Here is a 25,869-nt window from a genome sequence, read left to right as displayed (position 1 = left end):
TTTTGCACATTTTCCCCAATGACCGTAATAATTTTTTTTTCCCCAAATCAACATCTGTAACAGTCAATTTATGATATTGCTGTTTGAGGATGCTTGCTTGGTTTCTCACATTACATACTTTTACAGTGTAATGATTGATATAATTTAGCATAAATAATGTTAGGAAACAAGATCTAAAATACCTGATACTGTACTTTATATGTGAATTGTTTCCTACAGCGACACTTCAATGCATGAAAGTTAATACAGGTCCACCACCGATTTCCAGCACCCTTGGTTCCATTATTTTTTTCGTTTTGGCAGACCAGAGGTCACGGTCTTGGGGGGGAGCCTGTAGAGTCAGCCTCGGAAGTTCAAAGGAACAAATCTGCCGGTTCCGGCCAAGCTGGAGCTCCAGGGCCACTACCACAGGAGGTAAATTTGACCTACCGATCAGTCACAAAAGTCCGATGAAGTCTAGATCGGCCATCTCACCCGGCCCAGGTGCCACATTTTCGGGAGCACTTCTGGGTGTGGGGGGGGGACGGGGGAGATTTCAAGTGCACTCTTATAATTTTATCCAGATTAAAGGAGGTGAAGGAATATCAGTTGCTGGAAAATTGGCGGTGGGCCTGTATAACCTTGTGCCATATTCATTCTAAACATTGATCACATGTAATTTACAGTATTATTCAATGGATATGTTAACAAATCCTGAAGGAAATCTATGCTCTTAACATTGACATGCAATAATATGGATCAAGAAGTCAAGTTAAGTGTTTTATTATATGTCCCAAATGGAACAATTAAATTCTCACTAGCAGCAAATGTAGAGACACAAAAAGTGTTGCTTTAAAAAGCAATTTATTTAACATTTTGTCAAGCAAACAATAAAAATCAAATGAGCAAAATAAGATACAAATAGAAGAATAATGTTCAACCTTGTAGATAAACATTAGAATGGCTCAGCGTAATTTCAAGACAAAAAGCACATTTATACCCTTAGCCAAGGGACATTTCAAACCTTTAACATAATAATAAATGCCAAGCACAAGTGTAAACCAATAACAGAGAATAGCAAGCTGAATGAAGAGCTAGATAAACTATCAATTCTTGACATCCCAGGGCAATAATGTGGTAATTAGTTATCAAATAAAATTTGTTCAGCAGAAGAATCCATTACAGAGTGGTAAACTAGTAAAGAGTAGCCTGATAAATCTCATAGGATTATCCAAAATGAAGTAATAACACTACAATCCAAGCTCGACGCCGGTAAATTAATTGAAACGATCAAGGGAAAAGGGGTTCACTTATTCACGGAATTTTGAAAAGTAAATTACGTGGAGTAATAACTTCTAATAAAGATGAAGGAGTAAATAAAATTGAAACAGTGCACATGATGGAAACTTCAGCTGAAAGACTGGTGGAGGAACTCAGTAGGTCACGCAACATCTGTGGAGGGAAATGGTCAGACCACTTTTTGGGCCAGTTCTCTTCTTCAGACTGGAGTAGAGAGGAGATAATTGAGCGGCGATGAGGTCCATTATCCCCACAGATGCTGCCTGACCCAGCAATTTGCGTTTTTTTTTGTTTAAGGAAAGAAAGATGTCACACATGGTCCAAACAGAGGCAGGGTGGTGAAGATGATGAAATTGAGGAGTTTTGCATGGGAACCCTAATTGGTGATGTAGTGGAGGTCAGAATTGAAGGTTTGTTTTGAAAGATGTGTCCAACACAGCCAGTAAAAAGACAGGCATAGCTAGGGCCCATATAATGCCCCTGTCCCACTTAGGAAACCTGAACGGAAACCTCTGGAGACTTTGCGCCCCACCCAAGGTTTCCGTGCGGTTGACGGAGGTTTTTTCAGTCTCCCTAATGGTCGAAAGTGGTTTCCGCTTCTTCTATGTTCCGGCGATTATTTAAAAACATTAAAAACTGGCCGCAACTAAAAATAGGTTGCCGTTTTAAAAATAGGTGATTTTAGTTGAAGCCGGTTGCGATGCTAGTTGAAGGTGGTTGCAGGTAGTGGAAGGTCTTAGTGGAAGGGGCGCAAAGTCTACAGAGGTTTCCGTTCAAGTTTCCTAAGTGGGACAGGGGCATAAGTCACCATGGCTACCCCTTTAATTTGAAGTGAAAGGAATAAAAATAAAAGTAAGAGTGGGAGGACAAGTTCTGCTAGACAAAGAACAATGTTAGTCGGGGGGGAATGTTTGTCAAATTAGCAATAATCCTAGAATATAAATATTGAAATGTAATGACATCTGATAGAATTCTACCATGCAATAATTCTACACCATTTGTAATAATTTTCAGACCAATATTATTGAGAACAAATACGAAACAATAGATTAGGTAAACTGCATTGGCAATGTGAAGCTGCATTCCTTGACACTCTTGGTTAGACTTTAGGTTTCAATGATGCTTTTATTGTCACACGTACAAAGTGCAAACACACAGTGAAACTCTTTTCCTACAATGTCCAGTAGAGTATTGCCACACCCAATGTGCCACAACTGTTTTTTTAATATCCACTGCCAAGGATAACTTGGAAGGGGACAAGTTTAATGGAGATGTGCGGGGCATGTTCCCCTCCCCCACCACACCCAACTTGAAACGTTACTTATCCATGTTCTCCAGAGACGCTTCCACCCGCTGACTTGCTCCAGCATCTCGTGTCCTATTTTACTTTTGGAAATGGTCCTCATTATGCACAAATGAATGAAATTTGGACATACAAACGTAGATCAGGTGGACGGAATAGATTGCGAAAGTGCATTCCTCAGTGGCATCAAGTGATGAGTAATGAAAGTGGGAGCAAGGCAGCATTCTCAGGTGAGCTAACCGACATAATTGGCATGGACGAAATCAATTTTAGCCCACCATGAGATTGCCATTTCTATTGCATCAACAGTCAGCTAAACACAAATCTAGTAAAATATCCGAGTGAAGCAACATGTTCAACGAGTGTAGATCAATTCTCCAAGCACATAGTTTAAGCAATGGCAAAGAAAATGTCCATAATCCCACCCCCCTCCCCCACTGTTCCATGGGTGAATGATACATGAAAATAAATACTTCCACCAATGGATCTTACAATGCCACAATACCTCTGCCACAGAAGGTAGTTGACGCCAGTTCATTGGCTATAATTAAGAGGGAGTTAGATGTGGCCCTTGTGGCTAAGGGGATCAGGGGGTATGGAGAGAAGGCAGGTACAGGATACCGAGTTGGATGATCAGCCATGATCATATTGAATGGTGGTGCAGGCTTGAAGGGCCGAATGGCCTACTCTTGCACCTATTTTCTAAGTTTCTAGGTCTAATGTTCACAAGAGTGGCAGAGACCAGGCCCTACAAACTCCAGTGGTGCAGAAACAAGGTGCCGATGGTGGTTTATACCAAAGATAGACAAAAAGTGGGTTAGTTAGCATCTTTGGAGAAAAAGGATGGGTGACGTGTGGGGTCGGGATCCTTCTTCAGACTGAAGGGTCCCGATCCAAAATGTCACCATGCCCTTTTCTCCAGAGATGCTGCCTGAGCTGCTGAGTTACTCCAGCACTGTTTGTCTATCTTTGATGTAAACTCCAGTGGTGCCCTGTCCGCCCACTGGTTCAAATTACTTGCTTTTTTAATACTTGAAATATGATCTTTGTTGCATTAAAAGTTTTCCGCGACGTCCATTTTATATAAAAGGAGCTTTAGCAATCTAAAAGCCACTAAACATTTTCAATCGCAACGTACAGGTTCACGTTTACTTCTGTTACACTGCAGAGCACACGTCCATCTCATCATCAGACGACGGCAGAATCTACTGGTCATTCCCTCCGCTGGAAAAAGAAAACAAAATTTGGTAAATTGTCACCTTGAGATTATAAAAGTGCAGTAAAACTAATGCAAAATGATAAGCATCTGTGAATCCTCAGTTACAATGATGAATGTATACATTCTGCTTCTAACAAACTAAAATTAGTTGGGTAAAGGGGATTTATGCATCAAGATCACACCAGGATGTACATCATCCTCCTCTTCTTGTGGAGAGATAAAGTGTAATTGGACAGTAATATAGAATCATTAAGCTAGTAACAGTAGTTGTTTGGCATGAATGGCTATATGAGATTTGCAGGCATGCCCAATGATCATTTCGGTCAAGGGGTCATTGTTGCAGACTTCAACACCTCTTGAACGGTGGCTGCACTGTTTCCTTCTCATTCTCCAGAGGTCTAGAAGGAAATTGGACCACCTGGGGCAAAGACATGTTTATTTTCTTTGGGTAAAGACAGGGAGAAGGGAGGGGAAGAGAGTCACAGGCTAAGCCACTAATCCAGAATGAGCCCAAGGGGTGGTTGTTGAATAGGATCAGCCACAGTGGGCTTGGAAAGTGTAGGGTGCACATTGGGCACTGGGGGAAAAAAAAAATCAGGGAATCACAGTGACCAAATGTAGAAACAAAGAACTGCTGATGTAAATGTATGGACAATTACTTCCATAAAGTTTATTCAAAACATGAGAAAGAAATTACCAAAAAAAGAAATACTGGAAGAAACAGGAGCTACTTTCATTTTGGTGTCCACCCAAGGCCACAGTGTAACGCGCGTAACACACGTTTCAGTAGAGCAGCAGAGTGGCGCAGCGCTAGAGTTGCTGTCTTACAGCGCCAGAGACCCGGTTCGATCCTGACTACGGGTGCTGTAAGGAATTTCTACTTTTTCCCTGTGACCTGCGTGGGTTTTCTCTGGGTGCTCCAGTTTCCTCCCACACTCCAAAGACGCAAATTTTTGCGGGTTAATTGGCTTCTGTAAATTGCCCCTGGTGTGTGGGATAGTGCTAGTGTATGGGGATTGCAGGTTGGCACTGGCTTGTTGGGCCGAAGGACCCTTTTCTGTGCCATATCTCTAAGCTATCTCCTTTCCACTTTAATATTTGAAGTGATGATAGTTGTGTACAAATACGTTCAACATTTATTCATTGCTTTTCTTTTAAACTTCTAAACACAAACCCATTTGCTTCAATTTGACTCCTTAATAACCCAATTTACATGCATTACAACCTTGAATGCCTTAAGTATTGTGGGCTCCAGGAGCAGTAGGCAGATAAAGCTACAAAATGATACAGACAAAGATTCAAACCAGCTGCCAGAGTCCGTTATTGCTTTCCTCATCTGTTTCAAGAGTTTTTCCTCTCGTTTCAACGTAAATGTTTAAATAATTCCTAACTAGATAATGATTTGATTAAACAATTACTTTACTGCTTTCAATAGAAACAGGATGTTTGCAAAAACATTAAGACAACTTCAGAGTTCTTTGAAGCTTTCAAATACAAAAAACAAGTTATTTATCTAAAATAAGGAACGTTTCTGACTAACAAACAGTGTGGCTGTTTACATGTCGAGATATTAAATGCTAATATGGTCTTTTGTAAACATTGTCGATACTGAGGAAGAATTTAATTTTCCCCAAGAACCATTTGCAAAGTTATTCAACAGGATCATGACCAATGAACAAAGCTTGTGTTCCGACCTAAAAATAGTTTTGAAGTCTCCCTCAACTCCTTATATTTGCATCTGATATAAATGTATCATATGTGGCGCAACAGTACTCGGGTTCGATCCTGACTGAGGGTGCACTCTGTACGGAGTTTGTACGTTCTCCCGTGACGGCGTGGGTTTTCTCCGGTTGCTCCAGTTTTCTCCCACACTCCAAAGATGTGCAGGGGATTTGTAGGTAGCGAGATAGCATCTCACTCAGGCAGCATCTCTGGAAAAAAGGATGGGTGACGTTTCGGGTCGGGTCCATTCTTCAGACTGTTATTTGGCTTCTGTAAATAGCTCCTAGTGTGTAGGGTATGCGACAATGTATGGTCGGCGTGGACTCGGCGGATTGAAGGGCCTGCTTCAAGGCTCCGTCTCTACGACACTAAACTAATTACATATGGCTCTTTTACCGCTAATTCTTTCAAGCATTTTCTCCCTAAAAGTAAAGGACATTTCAAGAGAAAAATTATGATCATTGCAGTCTGGCAAGTCCCTGATTTGCAAAGCAAGACTTCACCACCAACCTCCAAATCGCACATCATCCACCCTAGATTCAGGAAGAATGCAGTAGGTTGTTAAGAATCTCTCAGCAATTCTACAATTGGGTTGGGCCATGATTAGATTTTGAAAGCATCATGCTGATCAGGTTTGTCCTGACTTGCAGCTCAAACCACAGATCCTGTAATCACATCAACACGGAAAAACATGCTCTTCTTGTCTTTGGATTGTCTTGTTTTTAGAAGCTGGTCTCTCCTAGCTTTATTTCTTCCTCCTACAATCAGTTTGAAGAAGGCCCCGATCCTAAACATCACCTATCTATGCTCTCCAGACATGCTGCCTGACCCGCTGAGTTACTCCAGCATGTTGTGTCCTTTTGTATCTTAGTAACAAATTGTTAGAAGCTGAAAGTGGACACAAAGAGATGGAATAACTCAGCAGGTCAGGCAGCATCTCTAAAGAAAAAGGATAGGTGATATTCCGGGTCGGGACCCTTCTTCAGAAGTCAAAATCAGTTGCCCTACCATGGCTTGGAATTGATCCAGCTGCCTTCCCTAAAGATCTGCTTTCCTAAAGATCTCCAAGGGGAGCAATATACTGTACACGGAGCTATAACTTGCAGGTACTTATTGTGCATTGCTCTCGTTTAGTGCACTTGTCTACAACAGTTATGGAGACACGTCACTTAGCATTTTCCCCATATACAAGAAAGTCGATACCTTTATTAATTTGAAAGAATGAATTAAGATGAGAGATATGATTTGGAATTTCATTATAATTTGGAAGATTTTTGATTATGGTTGAGAAACCGCCGAATTCATGAAACTCTTACCAGGTCGTTTGGCTCCAGTCTAACTTGAAGGAATGCAGCCACCTCTTCATTACCAGTAGTTAAAGCCTGGAGGCAAAGGTAGAAATGTTCATGCACCTCAGCTTCACCCAGCTGAAAAATGTGATTGATATCAAAGTGCCAATGGCTGTTTTTGAGCGGCAGCTAATGAGCAACCTAGCTAAGAATGTGTAAGCGCCATGTGCATCTCATTTGGTTCGTCTCATTTGTCAGCTCCAAGAATATTTTATGTGGCTCTCCCCTAGTCCCTGTCAAAATACAGTTCAACATATTTGCTTACAACTTGCAGAGGATTTTGTCCATCGTAGCTGCGTTGATCCATGTCCACTCCAGCGATCTGCCAAGTCTCCAATCCTTCCACATCACCGATTGCTGCCAGGCTGTTTACAATAAACAACATTTTACATTTTGTCTTGCATAGGCAAAGAAACAGAAGCAATATATCTCTTACTGTGAGTGGTTGGATTAATTTTGTTCTTGTTTGAATATGAAAAAGATACATCTCCTTTGGAAAGATACTGTAAATGTTCAACCTGTGTCATTGGCAGTTATGGGGAAACCAGGCCACTTGTAGAAGCAAGGTTTAGTTTAGTTCAGAGATACAGCATGGAAAGACCTTTCGGCCCACCGAGTCCATGCCAGCCATCAACCTCCTAGTTCTATGTTATCTCAGTTTCTCATCCACTTCCCACTAGGGGCAACTTACAGAGCACCAATGCACCTACAAAGGTGAAGATAATTGATAAAGGGAATAAACCAATAAAGAAATTGATTTGAAATGATGGGGAGAGGATTAAAGAATACTGGGTGCCACAGTGACAGTAGTAGAGCTGTTGCCTCAGCGCCAGAGCCCTGGGTTCGATCCTGACTACAGGTGCAGTCTGTACGGAGTTTGTATGTTCTCCCTTATGTCCTTGTATGTTCTCATCTGGGTGCTCTGGGTTCCCCCTACACTCAAGACGTACAGGTTTGTAGGTTAATTGGCTTCTGTAAATTGTAAATGGTCCCTAGCGTGCAGGATAGTGCTTGTGCACAGGTTGACCAGTGGTGCAATGATCGGTGCGGACTCGGTGGGCCGAATAGCCTGTTTCTGCGCTGTATCTCTAGACTGAAAGGTAAATTGTAAACTGTTTCTGAGGTTTTAAAAAAAGGTCAGGATCACCTATCACCAATTAAATTTCACAGCTCTGTCCCTTGTGAAAGCTATATGATTAAATAACTAAAAAGATAAAACTTTCCAATTGAGATGTTTTTTTTTAAAGAAAAGATCCTGATTGAAATACTGAAATCTGATGCACAAATAGTGCCACATAGTGTTAGGAGATCAGTAAAATCCCACTGGGACAATGCCAAATTCGAAGAAGTGTTTTCTACAAAGGCAGCAGGCAAATTGAAAATGTCAAAACAGGCTCTTCCCTATATCATAGTGACTCGTGCTGTTAGGAGAAACCTGTGAAGAGGATTTGCCTCAGCATATACCTCCTTTCACAAGATGTGCTACTATCTTTTCACATACATAAAGAGTCAACTATTTCCCACCCAGGACATCATTATAAACAGTCATTTTCTGAGTCCTATTTACAATTTCAAGAAAATACACATACTATAACAGACCGATGCAGGAATTAAAATATCATACAAAATATAAGTACCACTCAAAATAATTTCTTAGCAGGCACGAGTAGAACTGCAAGTGGAGGTTAAACCAGTAAAAGTACTTACAAAAATGGCGGATGTGCAGGAGTGGGGCGCCATTGTGTATGGCTGCTCTGCCTGCAGTCTGTCTTTTCACCCTTTTTAGTGTCTAAAAACTTTTTATTTTGGAGGTCTAATCTTTTTATGTGGGGGGTGGGGGAATCTGTATTTTCTCAGTCCTACCTGGTCGGAGATGCGGTTTTCCTCCAACTCGCATCTTCTCCCTCTCCGTGCGGGCTACCATCAAGACTGGAGCGGCGTTTACTGCCAGGATCGGCCGGGACTACAGCTTCGGCGGCGGCACAGCACTGAGACACCATCACGGAGTCGCCGTGCAATAAACTCCGGAGTGCTGTGACTGCCGACTCGAACATCCGAGGAGCTGGGGCTGCGGGCGTCCAGCCGCGGGAGTCGCTGGATTTAAAACACCGCGGAGCCTGGGATCCGAGATCGCCAGTTGGAGCTCCGACCAGCGTGGCCTGAGGACTACGGGTGCCACGGTCTCCGGGGAGGAAGAGGCCGCTCCAGACATTCCAAGCCGCTGAGGAGTGTTCACCCGACGCCGGAGTTCCATCTTCCCAGCAAGAGGGCCTATAACATCAGGCCGCCATTGTGGCGACTGGCTGCGGAGGCCTCAAATAGGCCCCGACCTCGGGTGGACTAGGAGGAGGAGGAGGGCTGGACTTTTTGGTGCCTTCCCTCACATGGAAAGTGTTGACTCTGCTATGGGGGGGGGGCATTCATGTTGAATTCTACAGTGTATTGTGTCTTTTTTTTCTTTTTATATGGATATATGTTAATCTAATTTCTTCTCTGTCAAGCACCTTGGCTTCAACATGATGTGATTTAAAAGTGCTACATAAATAAATTACTTACAATATTGCAGATTCAAATGTAAATGTCAATAAACACAATCATAATGCTTTGTGTTTGAATTAATGTTAAGCAGTAATGGCATAAATCATATAAAGTTAATTTAAAAAAAAATCTTTGAAGTTAATAAAAAAGCCACAGATGTATCTGATATAAATGACGCGAACTAGCCACCCTTAAATGTTGCATATTTAGTTTCTCTGTACAGTGCCAGACAACTGACTGTTAGCAAATCCACTGACTTCAAAACTAAACTAATTATCTTTTTACTGAACGTTCACTTTATTTGAGGGCCACTGGAAAACAATCCGAAGTAGAGAGACAATATGCTGGAGTAACTTAGCAGGTCAGCTAGCTTTCTTTCCCCCATCTCTGCAACCAGTCTGTAGATGGGACTCAACCCATTACGTCACCCACACCTGTTCAACAGAGATGATGCCTGACTTGCTGAATCACAGCACTGTTTTGTTTTGTAAACCAGCATTTGCAGTTCCTGGTTTCTATAATTGGAATTATACATGATCTTTCTCTCTCAAATACCAACTCAGTCAAAACAGGTGAGGAGTCTACCATGAAACTTTTTTAGCAACAACCACAGTGGTTCATTTACCCCAAAAGCTACTGGGCGAGTTTAAAAAACGAATACTCAAAAGTAAGTAAGCAGAAAAAATAATCTGAATGAGATAAATGTACTTTCAAACACTACTAGTTTGTATAAAATAAGCTGTTATAAATAGGCACCTTATCCGTAAGTTAACCAAATAAATAAAAAGATACAAATGTAGGAAAAAATAAAATGCATATTTGAGTTTTGAAAACCCAAATCGCACCAGTTGTACAGTTGAGAGTTATTGCATCTCCTTTTCCTGTGATTGTAATGTACTGAGATACATCAGAAATGAGTTGCAAAATTACAGCAGGTCCAGTTGTCGACATCTAACAAGCCGGAGGCATAGGACAAGAATGAACCCATTAATGCACAAGGCAGATTCTGACAAGGCCACAGATGATAAAACATCACAATAATTGACTTTGTTTGCTGTAAAGAACCAGCAACTTCATGTAAGACAGCAAACAAGGGGCAGGCAGCACGGTGGTGCAGTGGTAGATTTGCTGCCTTACAACACCAGAGACCTGGGTCAATCCTGACGTTGGGTGATAGTACCGTTTGTACATTTGCCTTGTGACTGTGTGGGTTTTATACGGACAGAAAGAAAGGAATAGATACAAGAACATTGTAGGAAAGGTTGTGTTTGCTTTACATTATGGGTTTGCAATGAATAGCACTATGACATAATGAGCGGGGTCTCGAATTGGAACTTTTATCTTCCTGAATTACAACCCTGATTCCGACAGTATGGGAATGGGGCAGGGGGGATCATCTGATAATCCACTCAAATACAAACATTGTATGAAATAGCTTTAAAATTCACAATTAAGAAGATTGAGGGTCCAGAAGAGGTTTACAATTGATTGGATTAACATATGATGAGTGTTTGATGACACTCGCTGTACTTGCTGGAGTTTAGAAGGATAAGGGAGAGGGAGGACAGACGACCACATTCAATCTTACTAAATGGCCTAGATAGAGTAGTAGTGGAGAGGATGTTTCCACTAGTGGGAGAGTCTAGAACCAGAGGCCATAGCCTCAGAATAAAAGGATGTCCCTTTAGAAAGGAGACGAGGAGGAATTTCATTAGTCAAAGGGTGGTGAGTCTGTGGAATCAATTGCCACAGACAGCTGTGGAGGCCGTCATATTTAAGGTGGAGATTGACAGATACTTGATTGGTAAGGGTGTCAAAGGTTACGGGGAGAAGGCAGGAGAATGGGGCTGATAGGGATCGATAGATCAGCCACGATTCACTGGAGGAGTAGAATCGACGGGCCGAATGGCCTATTTGTGCTATGATTTATGAACCTCTTAACAGTATGTGACTCCACTAGATAGTTTTGGAAATAGGTATAACCCCTTTTAATCCAGAAACAAAAACAAATAGCAGGTCTAACAAGATATGGAAGAAATCTATAAATGAATACCATTTCACAATGAATGATAGCGTGCAAAAAGGCTGGCACATAATAAAGACGTGGCATTGTATAGCACAGCTCGCATGTCCTTCAGGACATTGTGAAGTGCTTTACAGCAAATAAAGCAGATTTCTCCCCTTTCCTCCCCTCCCCAAAAAGTGGTTACTATAAGCGAGTTCGGTATTCTGAAAAACGCAAGGAATCATGGGATTTGTCAAAAGTCATTCGTGATAAAGAAAAAACGAACAAAGCGTTGGTTGTATAAACTGTGTATAAATTCTTATCTTTATTCAAAATTTATGTGTAAAAATATATTTAATCTGAAAAACGGGGGTGCCAGGTAGCGGGAGAGTGTGTCACCAACGCTGCAAGCGTTGTTGGATTGCTACTGGACCGTCCCCGTCCCCTCCCGAGTGTCCCATCCCTCTCTGGGGGAGGCTGGAGATGTCCGGGGTAACTCTGGACTGACGGGACACCAGCGCGGAGCAGTGGCAGCCCCAGGCTTACAGTCAACACGGAGAAGCGCAAACTCCAGCTCAACTCTGCTCTAACTCACGAGGAACCAGTTCCCTGACGGACCGGGGACTGTCGATTGGGACACCCGGGAGGGGAAGTGGGCAGCACCGTCTGCAAAGTAAAGCGTTTTTACCGTACAATCAGCCCCAAACACGCTACTTGTGCATTTAAATTTGCAGATGACACTCTAGTGGGTGGTATTGTAGAGAACAAAGATGGTCATCTAAAATTACAGCAGGATCTCGATTAGTTGGACAAATGGATTGAGGAATGGTTGTTGGAGCTTAATGCAGATAAGTGCGAGATATTGCATTTTGGGAAGGCAAACCAGGGAAGGAACTTGACAGTGAATGGTTGGGTTCTGGGGTGAATTGTAGAGCAGAAGGATCTAGGAATGCAGGTACATAGTTACCTGAAAGTGGCGTCACAGGTAAATAGGGTGGTCAAGCCAGCTTTTGGTACTTATGTTCATAGGTCATAGGAGTAGAATTAGTCCATTTGGCCCATTGAGTCTACTCTGCCATTCAATCATGGCTGGTCTCTCTGTCCCTCTCAACCCCATTCTCCTACCTTCTCGCCGTAACCTTTGACACCCTTACTAATCAAGAACTTGTCAATCTCTGCTTTAAAAATACCCAATGACTTGGCTTCCGCAGCTGGCAATGGATTCCAGATTCATTGGTCAGAAGATTGAGTATAAACATTGGGATGTTATGTTACAATTGTACAAGAAGTTGGTGAACCCACATTTGGAGAATTGTGTGCAGTTGTGGTCATCCTGCCAATGTGGTGAGTATTGGGACCTATGAGTGAGTGGTGGAATATTGCGTTTGGGGACCAGCCCTCCCCTGTGACGCTGCGCATGCCCCCCCCCCCCCTCAAAATATCTAAGTACTCTTTAAAAGTTTCTGTAATGAACAGACAAATGCAAATGAATCAGTACACCTGCAGCCACATTCTAGTTTGCTACACAATAGCACCAGCCAGTACTAATATAGCACAAAAGCCGGTTCAACAAGATTTACAGAAGATTATGATCTTTAGGAGGGGTTTTATTGCAGTACACGCAACATGTCAAGTCAATGAGACACTGCTTTGAGACTTGGAACAGGGAGGGACTGAAACATTCTAAAGGGTAAAAGTTAAGATGACAAATTCATAGATTTCGTTGTAGCAGTCATGATAGACATCACAGAACTTTACTGGCATTTCTCACTCCCTGGGTCAATAGGCCAGTTGGTTAAAGAGCTCCATCCCACTCCAATCTCCACCTCCACTCCAGACAAAATATCTAGTCTTTACCCGGCCGATTTTTCACTGGAGCTCTGGAGCGTGTGGGCAAGAGAGATGTCATGAACATCCACTTCCATGTGGTCATTATTCAAATGGCACCGTGGCGCAGCAGTAGAGTTAATGTCTGACAGCACCAAACCTGTGTTCGATCCCAACTATGGGAGCTATCTGTGAGGAGTTTGTACATTCTCCCCGTGACGTGTGGGTGTCCTCCAGGTGTTCCGGGTTCCTCCAACATCCCAAAGGTGTAGATTAATTAGCTTCTGTCAATTGCCCGCAGCGTGTAGGACATAGAACTAATGTGAACGGGTGATCAATGGTCAGCAAGGAATCAGTGGGCCAAAGGGCCCATTTCCATGCTGTTTCTCTGAACTAGACTAGAATACACGAGGCTCCACATGCCTCCACGCCCTTCAATGGCAAAGCTCAGTAGAAAAATGAACAGGCCTATTTTGCACATATGCAAACCAGGTAAACAAATATTTCCCCGATGCTGCCATGGCAACTGTAACATCATTTCTGCTCAGCATTGCAACACCACCCAATTTTGAAATAAAAATACCTGCCCAGTTAATTATAGACCAATTCATTGCAAAGTATGTAAAGAAAATAATCTCAGAGTTTAGAGGTTGACCAAGGGCTCCACGGTGGCGCAGAGGTAGAGCTTATACGTTTTCCCTGTGACTGCGTGGGTTTTCCCTGGGTGTTCCGGTTTCCTCCCACACTCCAAAACGGTACACATTTGTAGGTTAATTGGCTTCAGTAAAATTGTAAATTGTTCCTAGTGTAGTATAAAGTGTTCCTAGCAGGATAGTGTAGTATACGGGTATTGCTTGTTGACACAGACTTGGTGTTTCCGTGTTGTATCTCTAAACTAAACTTTAAGATCAACAGATCTTGGGGATCAGTTGCAGCCACTCTTGCACGAATATTTCTGGATATGCCACTAAAATGACGTATATGATATAGAAAATGGAATAATGGAATCATGTATATAGAGTAGAGCAGGGGGCTGAGCCCGGTGCTATGGTCAGCCAGGAGGAAGTGTTGCCAGTCCATACTGATTTAAGATCTACCAATGAAGTAGTCAAGGATCCAGTTACATAGGGAGGAGCAGAGACACACAGTTCCCCTTTGACAACAAGTTTCAAGGGGACATTGGCACTGAACATTGGCTGTAGTCAATGAACAATTGCCCGACGTATGTGTTTCTGCTGTGCTGTTTTCCACAACATGGAGAGGCAGTGAGACCGCTTCCGCCATTGATTTTCTTTTGGTTTAGTCGGCGTGGATTTGGTGGACCAAATGTCTTGTTTCCATGCTGTGCCTCTAAACTAAACAAACTGATGCAATGAAGTGCCATTCACCCACTACCCGCATGCAACTATCAGATCCCTTCCTACATCTGGTTCTGTCTGCCCTCCTGTATCCTTTATAAGGTTCCCATTATCACTTTCCTTTTTAGTTTAGTTTAAAGATACAGCATGAAAACAGGCCTTCCGGCCCACGCCGTCCAACGATCCCCATACACGAGCACTATCCTACACACGAGGGACATTTTACACTCTTTACAGAAGCCAACAAACTTGTACGTCTTTGGAGTGTGGGATGAAACCAGAGCATCCAAAGAAAACCAACACGCACAGGGAGAAGATACAGATTCCGTATAGACAGCACCCACAGTCAGGATCGAACCCGGGTCTCTGGCACTGTACGACAGCAACTCTACATCTGCGCTGCCCTGAATCATTGAGTGCGCCTGACTTTGCTCTTCTTGAGCAGTGTTATAATGGCTTTTAAAGCAGGCACGGGTGGTTGGAATCCTTGGACTGCAGGGGTGCATTTGAGGAATTCTGCAAGATATTTTGAGCCATCAACATTGATTTCAAAAGCAGGAAACAAGCCCTCATAGCACCTGCCACAAATTGGTAACTTTCTCTATTCGCCTTCCATTTGCACTTAAAATTACCAAGCTTGGATTTATACATTAAGATAGACACAAAGAGCCGGAGAATCTCAACGTCTGTCTGAAGAAGGGTCCCGACCCGAAATGTCACATCCATTTTCTCCAGAGATGTTCTCCACACCTGCTGAATTACTCCAGCACTTTGCATCTGTCTTTGGCATAGACCAGCATCTGCAGTTCTTTGTTTCTGCATTTGGATTTGCACATTTCAGATTGCACATATCTTTGCTGTTTCCCTTTCACAGACCCTCCAAGTTGCATCTTGCAGAGTCTGGACAGCTACTCGCTGGTTAAGATGTCGCTTCCGCCGCCTCAATCTGAACAGAAAATGCTGGAAACACTCAGCAAGTCGGGCAACATTGCATATCACAAGCTTACCTGCACAACTTTGTTCCCACGTCTACAATCTCATCCTTCGCGAAATGGGCTCCGGTCTGCCGCAGTAACTTGATGATCTCATGGTGCCTGCAGAAGACGGAGAAACAAAATGTTTAACAAAGATGCTGGCCAGCTCACCACAAGTCAGCAAGGTCACCAGCACAATCAAAGGCCAGTCTCACCCCAGTCACTCCCTCTTCACTCCTCTCCCATCAGCCAAGAGGTATAGAAGTGTGTAAACGTATACCTCCATATTCAGGGACACTTTCATCCCAGCTGTTATCGGGCAACAGAACCATCCTCTCAACAGCTAAAGAGTAGCCCTGACCTCCCATCGACCTCATTGAAGACCCTTGGACTAGTTTAATTGGATTTTCTGGTCTTTATCTTGCATAAAACGTTATCCCCTTTATTCTGTATCTGTACAGGATACCCTTACCAGGTCTCATATCATCAAACCATTAAATGGACACATCAGTTAAATTATAAGGAATTCTCTAGCTGAGGTTCTCTTATAGAAAGGAAGTTATGAACTCGATGGATTTAAGCTTGATTGTAATCGTGTATGGTCTTTCCACTGAACTGGATGGCACAGAATAAAAAGGTTTTTCACTGAACACGTAATAATATAAGCCCAGCCTTCTTTTAGTTTAGAGATAGTGTGGAAACAGGTCCTTCGGCCCAATGAGTCCATGCCAACCAGCGATCCCCACGTACTAACACTATCCTACACAGACTAGAGATAGCTTACAATATTACCAAGCCAATTAACCTACAAACCGGTAAATCTTTGGAGTGTGGGAGGAAACCGGAGCACCTGGAGAAAACCCACACGGTCACAGGGAGAACATACAAACTCCATAGAGACAGCACCCATAGTCAGGGTCGAACCTGGGTCTCTGCCACTGTAAGGCAACAACTCTACTGCGGTGCCACCGTGCCTAAACTAAACTGCAGAACCAACTCTCCACAGGATCATTCTCATTCGGGGAGATCTACTGTCGTATGCAAATCCATCCAGTTCATACCTTTCTTTCTATAAGAGCATTTCAGCTAGAGAATCCCATATAGTTTGATTGTTGCGTCCATTTCATGGGCTGAAGATACGAGGATCGGTAATGTTAGCAACTGAGAGGCCTTGGCCCAATCTGCATACGAGCTTGGACCGTGACCAAATTAGTCATGGCCTTTATGCGTTTTGGCCCATTTGAGTTGTGCTGAAATTAAACCAAAGCTTTTTTTTTTTTTTTTTTTTTTATAAATATTGGAGTCATACAGTACAGAAATAGGCCCTTCAGCCTATCTGGGCCAAGATACCCCCCCCATCAACGCTAATCCCAAATGCCCACGTTTGGCCCATGTCCTTATAACCTTTCCTATCCATATACCTTTTAATTGTTGTGATAGTGCCCACCTCAACTACCTCCTCTGGCAGCTCTTTCCATATACCCAATTTTTATGTGTGAAAAAATTGTCCATCAGGTTCCTATTAAATCTTTCCCCTCTCACCTTAAACCCATGACCTCCGGTTCTTGATTCCCCTGCTCTGTGTAAAAGCATCTGCATTTAACCTATCCATTGCCCTTTTGATGTTATACACCTCTCTACAAGATCACCCCTCATCCTTCTACACTACAAAGGAATTAAGTCCGAGCTTGCCCAAGCTCAGGCCCCCAAATCCTGACAATATCCTTAAATAGTTAAAACATTCCAAACTCCAATATTTGTTCGTGCTCATTTGTGCCTGTGATTTGCTGACTCTGACTGCAGCATGAGCTCCGTAACTAGCAGTCCCCAAGGACACCACTAGTGGGTGCTAAAAAGCTAAAATCTCGTGATGTTGTGGTTGTGATGTAGCTTTGACAGTTTAGCTTCTTCGAACACCCTGTGTACCTGAATTTCACTGCGTTCTTTAACGGAGTATTGCCAAATCGATCCTTGGCATAAACAGTGGCCCCGTGTTTGAGCAGGTACTGCACAACCTGGAGATGACCCTCACACGCTGCCACATGCAGTGGAGTGCGCCCATCATAGTCTTCACTGCACAGGTTCCCACCCTGTAAAGCATCAAAAATATATAAATGTTGCAGATTGCCCAGCTTGGCTCAACTTTGGCTCAAGAGGCTTCGGCGAGGAGATTGAGCAGAGGGGGACAGGAGATAAAGATAAACTCTTGTGTGTTTTGGCTAGGAGTGAAGCCACACACAAATTGGAGGAACAGCACCTCATATTTTGCCTGGGTATCTTCCAACCCAGTGGTATGTACACTGATTTGTCCTGGTCTTTTCTTGCTTCCAGTGCCCCCCCCCCCCCCCCCCCCCCCCCCCCCCCCCCCCCCCCCCCCCCGCCCCCCCCCCCCCCGATCGATGAAGAAGGGTCCCTGACCCTACCCATGTTTTCCAGAGATGCTGCCCGTTCAGTTGCACCAGCATTTTGTGTCTCTCTTTGTATAAACCAGCATCTGCAGTTCTTTCTTATTACATGTAGTTAATCTAGATGTAAATTGTGTTTGGAAAAAGTTGACTTCTTCGACCGGTTTCCTCAACTTTTGGTTCAGTCACCATTGATTGAAAACCAACACGATCACCTTTGGCCTCAAACACAGTCACTGTAAATTATCTGCCATTTCTATTATCCTCCCCACCCAGTGTGCAACATCAGATCATTTTCACTCTCAGAGGTGGATTACACCCTTGTGCACGCCCATTGCAAAACCCGATATTTCCTTTAACGTGGCATGTATTAGAATACAGTTCTAGCAATGTTCACTCATACCACCAGGGTGGAACAGTGGCACAGCAGTATAGTTGCAGCCGTACAGCGCCAGAGACCAGTGTTCGATCTTGGCCATGGGTGCTGTCTCTACGGAGTTTGCACCATCTCCCTGTGACCACATGGGTTTTGTCTGGGTGTTCCAGTTTCCTCTCAAATAAACTAAACTAAACATTGCAAAGATGTGCAAGTTTGTAGGTGAATTGGCTTCTGTAAATTGTCCCTAGTGTCTAGGATGGAACTAGTGCACAGGTTATCATGGTGGGTGCAGTTTCAATGGGCCGAAGATCCTGAATTTATAAGTGAAAATAGGATGTTCATGTAAAAGTGAGGATGAAAAATTAGTTAATACACATTTAAGTTTATTTATAAATTGCCAGTTTTATCTTACAACTTCCAATATTTGGTTTGAAGCATATTTGTTTACTACCCAAATTATTCCTAAATACATAGTTCTCCAAAATCAGATTTGAATTTTAATCACGATGAGCAATTTAAAAAATAATGTACATAGCATACATTTTCTAAACATATCTTTCAGCTGATCCTATTAGTTAAGAACCTGAATATCAACATACCATCACAAAACAACATTTGAAAAAATGTGACTGTCTTGGGAAGCTGTGGTGCACCAGATTAAACTGGTTGAGCTGTGCTACTGCTACGATTTATTTTCCATGTTAGATAAAATGTTGATATTTTAGTACCTTTGATTCCAAAAGGAGTAATAGGCAAATCTCGCTGTGATAACAATGTTCTTTAGTTTAGTTTAAAGATACAGCATGAAAACAGGCCCTTGGGCCCACCAATCCCATGCTGACCATCGATCACCTGTTCACACTAGTTCCATATTATCCCACTCCTTACACACTAGGGGCAATTAACCGACAAGCCCGCACGTCTTTGGGATGCGTGAGGAAACGGGAGCATGCGGAGGAAACCCAGACGGTCAAAGGGGGAAGAAGGTGCAATCTCCACACATACAGCAGAGGTCAGAATTGAACCCGGGTCTCTGGCGTGGTGAGGCAGCAACTCTGTTCCGTTATATTTTTCCACATAAAATAAATCTGTGCCCGACAATTATTCAGTGTGGTAACATTTATGAAACCCAGCACACACAATGGGTTGGTAATCGGATAAAACTGGCCTTTAAAATTACTTGCCCAATCATAAAAAAATATGATTGGGCAAATCGTATTGTACTTCCGGTGGCGCTGGTGCCAGCAGCCTCCACCTACAGCCCGGTATCTTTTTGTTTTTTTGTTTATTTAGTTATGTTAAAGTGTGTTTTTTTTTTTTTTTTGGTGTCTTTATGTGGGGGAAGAGGGCACGGTGCGGGGGATACCGTCCTTCAGCCGCTTCCTGGTGAGGATGCGACTATTATTCGAGTCGCGTCCTCGCCCCCCCCCCCCCCCCCCACAGCGGCCTACCTACCTGGATTGGCGCGGCCTTTCCTGCCGGGATCGACCGGAGCTCCAGCAGCGGCGGGACAGCGCTGAAACATCGCGGGGCTGGCGATGCCTTACCGGGGGTCGCCGTCTGGAGCCCGGAGTGCTGGACCTGCTGCACCGACATCCTGGAGCTGCGGTTTGCTGAGCTCCCAACGCGGGCGGCGCTGATGGACAGCGCGGGGTCCTGTGACTCTGCCCAGCTCGGCCTGTGGACTCAGGAGCTGCAGACTCCGGCAGCGGGAGGCGGCTGATCAGGAGGTCCGGGCCGCTGAGGAGGAGGATGCTCACCGTCGGGGCTCGGCGTCGGCGTTCCACCAGCCCGGCGTGAGGGCCTGAACATCGGGCCACCCGGGGCGGCGACTGCGGGTGCTCGGAAGGCCCCAACCACGGATGAACACGAAGGGGAGGCTGGCTGGACTATGGTGCCATCCTCACCTGGGTGCCATTTATGTTATGTTGTGTCGTGGACTTTCTGTGTTTGTGCTTTTTTTTATAATTTAATTTCAATTTTATTTTTAATATGTTTTATTATTTATTTATTATTTATTTATTCTTTTTTATGATTTTATGATACTGCCTGTAAGGGAAATTCATTTCGTTGTCTCAAATTGAGACAATGACAATAAATTTGAATACAATACAATACAATACAATATGATAAATGGTATTTGCCCATGAAAAACAGGTACTTCATGAATGAATTCGGGAACATCCTTGAGCAAATTAATTGAATCACAGGTTGCTATTGCTATTTTTCATATGACGAACTTCAATGTCAGCCATTTGTTCCTATATTTTTATGAAACCTTATAAATCTCTCCAAAAAGTTCCTAGTCATACAGCATGAAAGCAGGCTCTTAGCCTCAACTTGCCCATGTCAACCAAGATGCCCCACGTACACCAGTCCCACCTGCCCGCATTTGGCCCATGCCCCTCTAAACCTAACTAAACTAAACTTGCAGCATTTATGTTTTGCTTTCAATTCTTAGCAAGTGTACGTTTTGTCATTTCCTAATCTTACCATATTAGTTATTGCTTCCAATGCATTTATGTCACCAGTCTTGGCAGCTGCACAAGCTAAGGAGGGGGTTAGCGCATCTCGGATAGCCTCCAATTCCTATGGTTAAAAAAATAAAACAAAAGCCTTTATTAGATACAATTATTCAATTTTCCCTCATTAGCATTAAGCACTAAATAATCTTTCAGTATCGGTTCTCAAATGCTCTCTCCCTAGTTCTTACACATCTGCACTTAGTAAAGCATGGTATCGTCCTTGTGAACATCATGCACATTTCAACCAAGCAGCCCTATCTACACTAGTCCCACCTGCCCATGCTTGGCACATATCCCTGTAAACCTTTCCTAAACCAGTCTAAATGTCTTTCAAAATATTGTTCTGACCATCTCAATTTTGTAGAATTAAAGAAACAATGTGCGCCTTTAAAGAGGTTGAAAATCATTTAAAAGAATGCAAAATGGTTAGTTTTATATTATGGGCACATAACAGCACCTAAACCTAGACAATGGAGCAGTCTGTCTTCAAACCACAAAACCCAAAATTCAATTTAACCTCGAATTCAGCGCAGGAGATAATTTACTGGGGTAATCATGCTAATCGTTAAATGCATAATGGCTCATGCCTAACAACATAATTATTCTTGTAGCCTGCTTCCACTTCCGATTTATGTAAATCGCAGGCTAAAGTGCAACCCTAATCACTGGAGAGCACTCAGTGCAAACATGAGCACATTGCATTAGTGTGCTGCTTTGATCATTGTTTATGGTGATATTCTCCTGACATTGGTTATTCCCCAGGCAGTGTCTAGGCAACTCACTGCAGGCTGCTCAGAAACCTTCCAAGATTCTCACAGTCTGCAACAACCAACAGGAAATGCTTTCGCTAGCATGTAAACCTGTTGAATACCCAAAGGGGTGATGATGCCATTGGCATTAACTCCATTGGCAACTTCTCTAGCAGCGGTGTAGTGGTGCATGGTAGAGCTGCTGCCTCACACCCTGACTATCCCTAATCAGCGACTGCCTATTCAAACACGTATATACCTTACCCATCAGAATCTTGCCGACCACCTTCTTACAATCTACACAATCTTCTGCCAATCATTTACCGCAACATGCCAGCGGATGTGCTAATTTGATCATGGTCTTGTATGGAAACATTTAGATCTGTTTTAACAAATTTCCATAGAAACATTTTATCGGGATGTACAATAGCTTGATTTTGGAACAGGTCCATCCAAAACTACAAGAACTTCCAGAGAATCGTGGAAGCAGCCCAGACCATCATTCAAACCAACCTCCCTCCCATTGACACCATTTAAACTTCACGCTGCCTTGGCAAGACCACCAGCATAATCAAGGATGAGTCTCATCCCGGTTACTCCCTCTTCTCCCCTCTCCCATCAGCCAAGAGGTACAGAAGTGCGAAAACACATAGCTCCAGATTCAGGAAGTTTCTTCCCAGCTGTTATCAGGCAACTGAATGGTCATCTCACCAGCTAGAGCAGTGGTTCCCAAACCTTTTTTGGCCATGCCCCACCTAATCACCTCTAAAATCCTGATGCACCCCACCCCCCCCATGTGGTGATATATAATTCTTATCATTTAAAAAGTGAACTTCTAAATCCAATTCAATAAATAAGGTTCTCCCATGACCTCGCGCGCTTCGTGCGACGTGCATGAAGAGCGATGGCGCGGTGATTATGTAATAACTACACAATAAAGTACTTTTTTTACACCAAAAAATGTATTTACTCGAAATAACATCTGAAACATAAACTACATATGTTTACCTGATGGAAAATCCAAAAAAATAAAAATCGAAAATTTGGACCCAGATCTCCTCAGTCGCGCTCAATTGCCCCCCTTAAAAATCAAATTGCCCCCCTGTGGGGCGTACGCCCCATGTTGGGAACCACTGAGCTAGAGAGAGATCCTGAGCTGCCATCTACATCATTGGAGACCATTGAACTAATCAGAATTTACTGGACTTTATTTTGTACTAAATGTTATTCCCATTATCCTGTATCTGTTCACTGTGGACGGCTTGAATGTAATCATGTATAGTCTTTCTGCTGACTAGATATCATGCAACGAAAAAACATTTCACTGGACCTTGATACACCCGGCAATAAATTAAACTTAGTTTTAAATGCATTTTTGACCAATTTCACAATTTCTGTTGGAAAACAGCTTTACCGTTAAAAGAAAATCCAACAATAGTTTAGCGTTCAAAATACAAATGGAGAAAACTAATGGTTAGGGCTATTATCTTTGAAACTCACCTCTTTGCAGCTTATACTGAGTGCCCTAGCCAGGGCTCGAATAAATTCGTTGTCACAGAGAGAGATCTTTGACTCCCCAAACGTTGTATTCATTTCCCCTCTGAGGTTTTCAGACAGCATCTGGGTTAAAGCAAAGCAAACTCCATTATTTCACAGATGGGAAATTCAGGAATAAATATGACAGTCATTTTAAGAGCAATCAAATATCTGCATAACTAATACAATTGAGATCAACCACAAGTAAAAATGTACCCTTCACAACAAAATATGAATAAATAGATTTCCAGCTGGTAATATTTGAAACTAAACAAAAATACCAGACGGAATATGCTGAATAAAATATAGAGCCATACAACACAGGAACAGGCCCTTCGGCACACAATGTTTGTGTCGGACATAATGCACAGTGGCACAGCGGCAGAGTTGCTGCCTCACAGCACCAGAGAACTGGGTTTGATTCTGACTACGGCTGTTGTTTGTATGTTCGCCCTGTAACTGCGTGGGTTTTCTCCAGGTGCTCCGGTTTCCACCCACACTCCAAAGATGTGCAAGTGTGTAGGTTAATCGGCATCTTTAATTCGTCCCGAATGTGTAGGATGAAACTCGTGTATGGGGATCGGCAGTCGGAGCAGACTCAGTGGGCTGAGGAGTCTGTTTCCGTGCCATATCTCTATTATGGTATATGGACACACTTACAGTGGCTTGCAAAAGTGTTCATACCCCTTGAACTTTTCCACATTTTGTCACGTTACAACCACAAATGTAAATGTATTTTATTGGGATTTTATGTGATAGACCAACACAAAGTGGCGCATAATTGTGAAGTGGAAGGAAAATGATACATGGTTTTCAAATTTTTTTACAAATAAAACACTGAAAAGTGTGGCGTGCAAAAGTATTCAGCCCCCTTTACTCTGATACCGCTAAATAAAATCCAGTGCAACCAATTGCCTTCAGAAGTCACCTAATTAGTAAATAGAGTCCACTTGTGTGTAATCTAATCTCAGTATAAATACAGCTATTCTGTGAAGGCCTCAGAGGTTTGTTAGAGAACATAACAGATGAGAACATTAATGAACAAACAGCATCATGAAGCCCAAGGAACACACCAGGCAGGTCAGGGATAAAGTTGTGGAGAAGTTTAAAGCAGGGTTAGATTATAAAAAAAATCCCAAGCTTTGAACATCTCACGGAGCACTGTTCAATCCATCATCCGAAAATGGAAAGAGTATGGCACAACTGCAAACCTACCAAGACATGGCCATCCACCTAAACTGACAGGCCGGGCAAGGAGAGCATTGATCAGAGAAGCAGCCAAGAGGCCCATGGTAACTCTGGAGGAGCTGCAGACATCCACAGCTAAGGTGGGAGAATCTGTCCACAGGACAACTATTAGTCGTGCACTCCACAAATCGGGCCTTTATGGAAGAGTGGCAAGAAGAAAGCCATTGTTGAAAAAACCCCATAAAAGTCCCGTTTGCAGTTTGCCACAAGCCATGTGGGGGACACAGCAAACATGTGGAGGAAGGTGCTCTAGTCAGATGAGACCAAAATTGAAGTTTTTGGCCTAAATGCAAAACGCTATGTGTGGCGGAAAACTAACACTGCACATCACCCTGAACACACCATCCCCACTGTGAAACATGGTGGTGGCAGCATCATGCTGTGGGGATGCTTTTCTTCAGCAGGGACAGGGAAGCTGGTCAGAGTTGATGGGAAGATGGATGGAGCCAAATACAGGGCAATCTTGGAAGAAAACCTGTTAGAGTCTGCAAAAGACTTGAGACTGGGGCGGAGGTTCACATTCCAGCAGGACAACGACCCTAAACATACAGCCAGAGCTACAATGGAATGGTTTGGATCAAAGCATATTCATGTGTTAGAATGGCCCAGTCAAAGTCCTGACCTAAATCCAATTGAGAATCTCTGGCAAGACTTGAAAATTGCTGTTCACAGACGCTCTCCATCCAATCTGACTGAGCTTGAGCTATTTTGCAAAGAAGAATGGGCAAAAATTTCAGTCTCTAGATGTGCAAAGCTGGTAGAGACATACCCCAAAAGACTTGCAGCTGTAATTGCAGCGAAAGGTGGTTCTACAAAGTATTGACTCAGGGGGGCTGAATACATTTGCACGCCACACTTTTCAGTTTTTTATTTGTAAAAAAATTTGCAAACCATGTATCATTTTCCTTCCACTTCACAATTATGCACCACTTCGTGTTGGTCTATCATATAAAATCCCAATAAAATACATTTACGTTTGTGGCTGTAACGTGACAAAATGTGGAAAGGTTCAAGGGGTATGAATAATTTTGCAAGCCACTGTATCTGTTTTGTAGTAAATGCCTACTATGTTCTGTGTGCTGAAGCAAAGCAAGAATTGCATTGTCCTATACAGAGACACATGACAATAAACTCACTTGAACTTGAACTAAGCTAAACTAAAGGTTCAATTGATCTCATCTGCCTATACACGATTCATATCCCTCTATTCCCTGCATTTCCATGTGCCTATCTAAAAGCCTCTTAAATGCCACCATCATATCTGCCTCCACCACCACCCCTGGCAGTGCATTCCAAGCCTCCACCATCCTCTGCGTAAATAACTTGCCCCGCATATCTCCATTATACTTTCCGCCTCTTAGTGTTGAGGTCACCTCCCTCTGGTGCTGTTCATTTCCACCAGGGGAAAAAAGCTTCTGACAGTCCACCCCATCTATGCCACTCATAATTTTATA

General features: G+C 43.1%; 1 protein-coding gene across 2 annotated transcripts in view; it reads right to left on the bottom strand.

Annotated features, from left to right (window-relative positions):
* Window positions 1–826: 826 nt before the first annotated feature.
* aspg (asparaginase homolog (S. cerevisiae)) overlaps window positions 827–25,869 on the bottom strand; it is a 60,027-nt gene continuing 34,984 nt past the window's right edge. The window contains exons 10-16 of one of the 2 annotated variants that reach the window (XM_055640625.1): window positions 23,132–23,251; window positions 20,851–20,946; window positions 17,500–17,663; window positions 15,607–15,693; window positions 7,137–7,236; window positions 6,839–6,904; window positions 827–3,805 (exon numbers count right to left, since the gene is read on the bottom strand). In XM_055640625.1, the coding sequence (XP_055496600.1) occupies window positions 3,794–3,805; window positions 6,839–6,904; window positions 7,137–7,236; window positions 15,607–15,693; window positions 17,500–17,663; window positions 20,851–20,946; window positions 23,132–23,251 (645 nt within the window). In that variant the 3' untranslated portion in view covers window positions 827–3,793. The remainder of the gene's footprint in view (window positions 3,806–6,838; window positions 6,905–7,136; window positions 7,237–15,606; window positions 15,694–17,499; window positions 17,664–20,850; window positions 20,947–23,131; window positions 23,252–25,869) is intronic. The other variant, XM_055640626.1, reaches the window with a different exon arrangement.

This window comes from Leucoraja erinacea, chromosome 9 (assembly GCF_028641065.1).
Source record: "Leucoraja erinacea ecotype New England chromosome 9, Leri_hhj_1, whole genome shotgun sequence".
NCBI lineage: Eukaryota > Metazoa > Chordata > Chondrichthyes > Rajiformes > Rajidae > Leucoraja > Leucoraja erinaceus.
Note: the sequence above shows the minus strand (reverse complement) of the source record. Positions and strands in the feature narration are given on the sequence as shown.